This window comes from Trichechus manatus, unplaced genomic scaffold (assembly GCF_000243295.1).
Source record: "Trichechus manatus latirostris isolate Lorelei unplaced genomic scaffold, TriManLat1.0 scaffold00035, whole genome shotgun sequence".
Taxonomy (NCBI): domain Eukaryota; kingdom Metazoa; phylum Chordata; class Mammalia; order Sirenia; family Trichechidae; genus Trichechus; species Trichechus manatus.
Window position 1 is genome coordinate 18,468,042 of NW_004443971.1, and position 1,541 is coordinate 18,469,582.

The 1,541-nt window shown below is 34.2% G+C and overlaps 1 protein-coding gene across 1 annotated transcript in view; it reads left to right on the top strand.

Annotated features, from left to right (window-relative positions):
* Positions 1-1,209, top strand: part of ATP6V1G3 (ATPase H+ transporting V1 subunit G3) — a 19,280-nt gene extending 18,071 nt beyond the window's left edge. Inside the window, 1 exon segment of the mRNA XM_004391419.1 lies at positions 1,036-1,209. Coding sequence (XP_004391476.1) covers positions 1,036-1,209 — 174 coding nt within the window.
* Positions 1,210-1,541: the final 332 nt, after the last annotated feature.

Here is a 1,541-nt window from a genome sequence, read left to right on the forward strand (position 1 = left end):
GCAAAGGATAGCTTTACAAAGGGTTTCACTACAGAATTCTTCTGCATCCTTAACTCCCCTGGTGAAAAATTTTGGTCCAACTTGATAGAGAAGCTTAGAGGATAGAGGAAATAATGGAAAATACTGGAAATCACTGGCAATTAAAGAGCAATCAGAAAGAAATATTAAGCTCTCTAAAATTATAAAGTAATTCAATTTAGAATAAATTCAATTTATACTAAAATTGCCAAGGTTATATCTATTACCCAAAAAGACATTCCTGTACATGTAAAAGTATCTTACTGGGCATATGGTGGCTATATTTTCCAGGGGGGAAAAGATGCATAGATTTAATCAGTTCAGTTAATATATTTTAAACACAGACCAACCAGTTATTTGCTCTTTAAAAACTAGCAAAAACGGATTTACTGATATTTTTCAACTTTATTTTCCAGACTTGTAGTTTACAATGTACGCAATAGAAAAGATACTGGAACTAAATGGAAATTATTATAAATACATGAAAAATGTGATGAAAAAAATTGTTGGAGCATGGCATACTGGTTGTAAACTTGTATTCAATTTGTACTACGTGGAGGTCAACTTAGAAATGGAAATAACATGCCATGGACAGTTCCATTTTTTAGAAGAGTTTATCCATCCCATTCATGATCTTAGTGATCTTGTTCATTCTCTGAGAAAATTCTGGTAAAATAATACACAATGTGCACACCATTGAATAATCATTGATAAATAGGCCAAAACAAATTTAACTTCGAAAACAATTAAATGTTAATAATGACATATGTTGTGTGCATGGTGGAGTTTATTCTGACTCACAGCAACCCTATAGGACAGAGTAGAACTGTCCCATAGGGTTTCCAAGGCTGTGATCTTTACAAGAGCAGATTGCCAGGTTTTTTTCCTTCCATGGAGCTGCTAGTGGCTTTGAACCACCCGCCTTTAGGTTAGCAGTCCAGTGTTTAACCATTGTGTTACCAGGGCTCCTTAATATGATGTATAGGGTAGTGAATTCTACCGGTTTTGTTTTGGTAGATAATGGGCTCTCAGAGTAATCTCACAGATGAAATAGAAGAGCAAACTCTAGGGAAGATACAAGAACTGAATGGAAGCTACAACAAGTACATGGAGAGTGTGATGAACCAGCTTCTGAGCATGGTCTATGACATTAAACCAGAAACCCATGTGAACTGCAGACCCAGCAACTAAATACATGCCCTAGTCTTCAATAAATGGTGTATGTATGCTGCCCAGTTGCTTATGCCTTCAGGTTTTAAGGAATTTAAAATGTTGATCTTAAATTTACTGGATATCTACTAATTTCAATGTGACATAGTTTGTACATGGGCATTGAATTAAAAACAAAGCAAAACAAAAAAAATACTTGTTGTATCTTTCCTGGAAATAGATATAACTTGTCATTTAACTTGGAGAAAGGCAAAAAGATAGAGTGACATGTCTTCTGACACTTAACAGAAAAACATGGTTTTACCAGCTTCCTGGTGTTATTTTTTAAATTTCTTCTTTATATTAATTTAGAA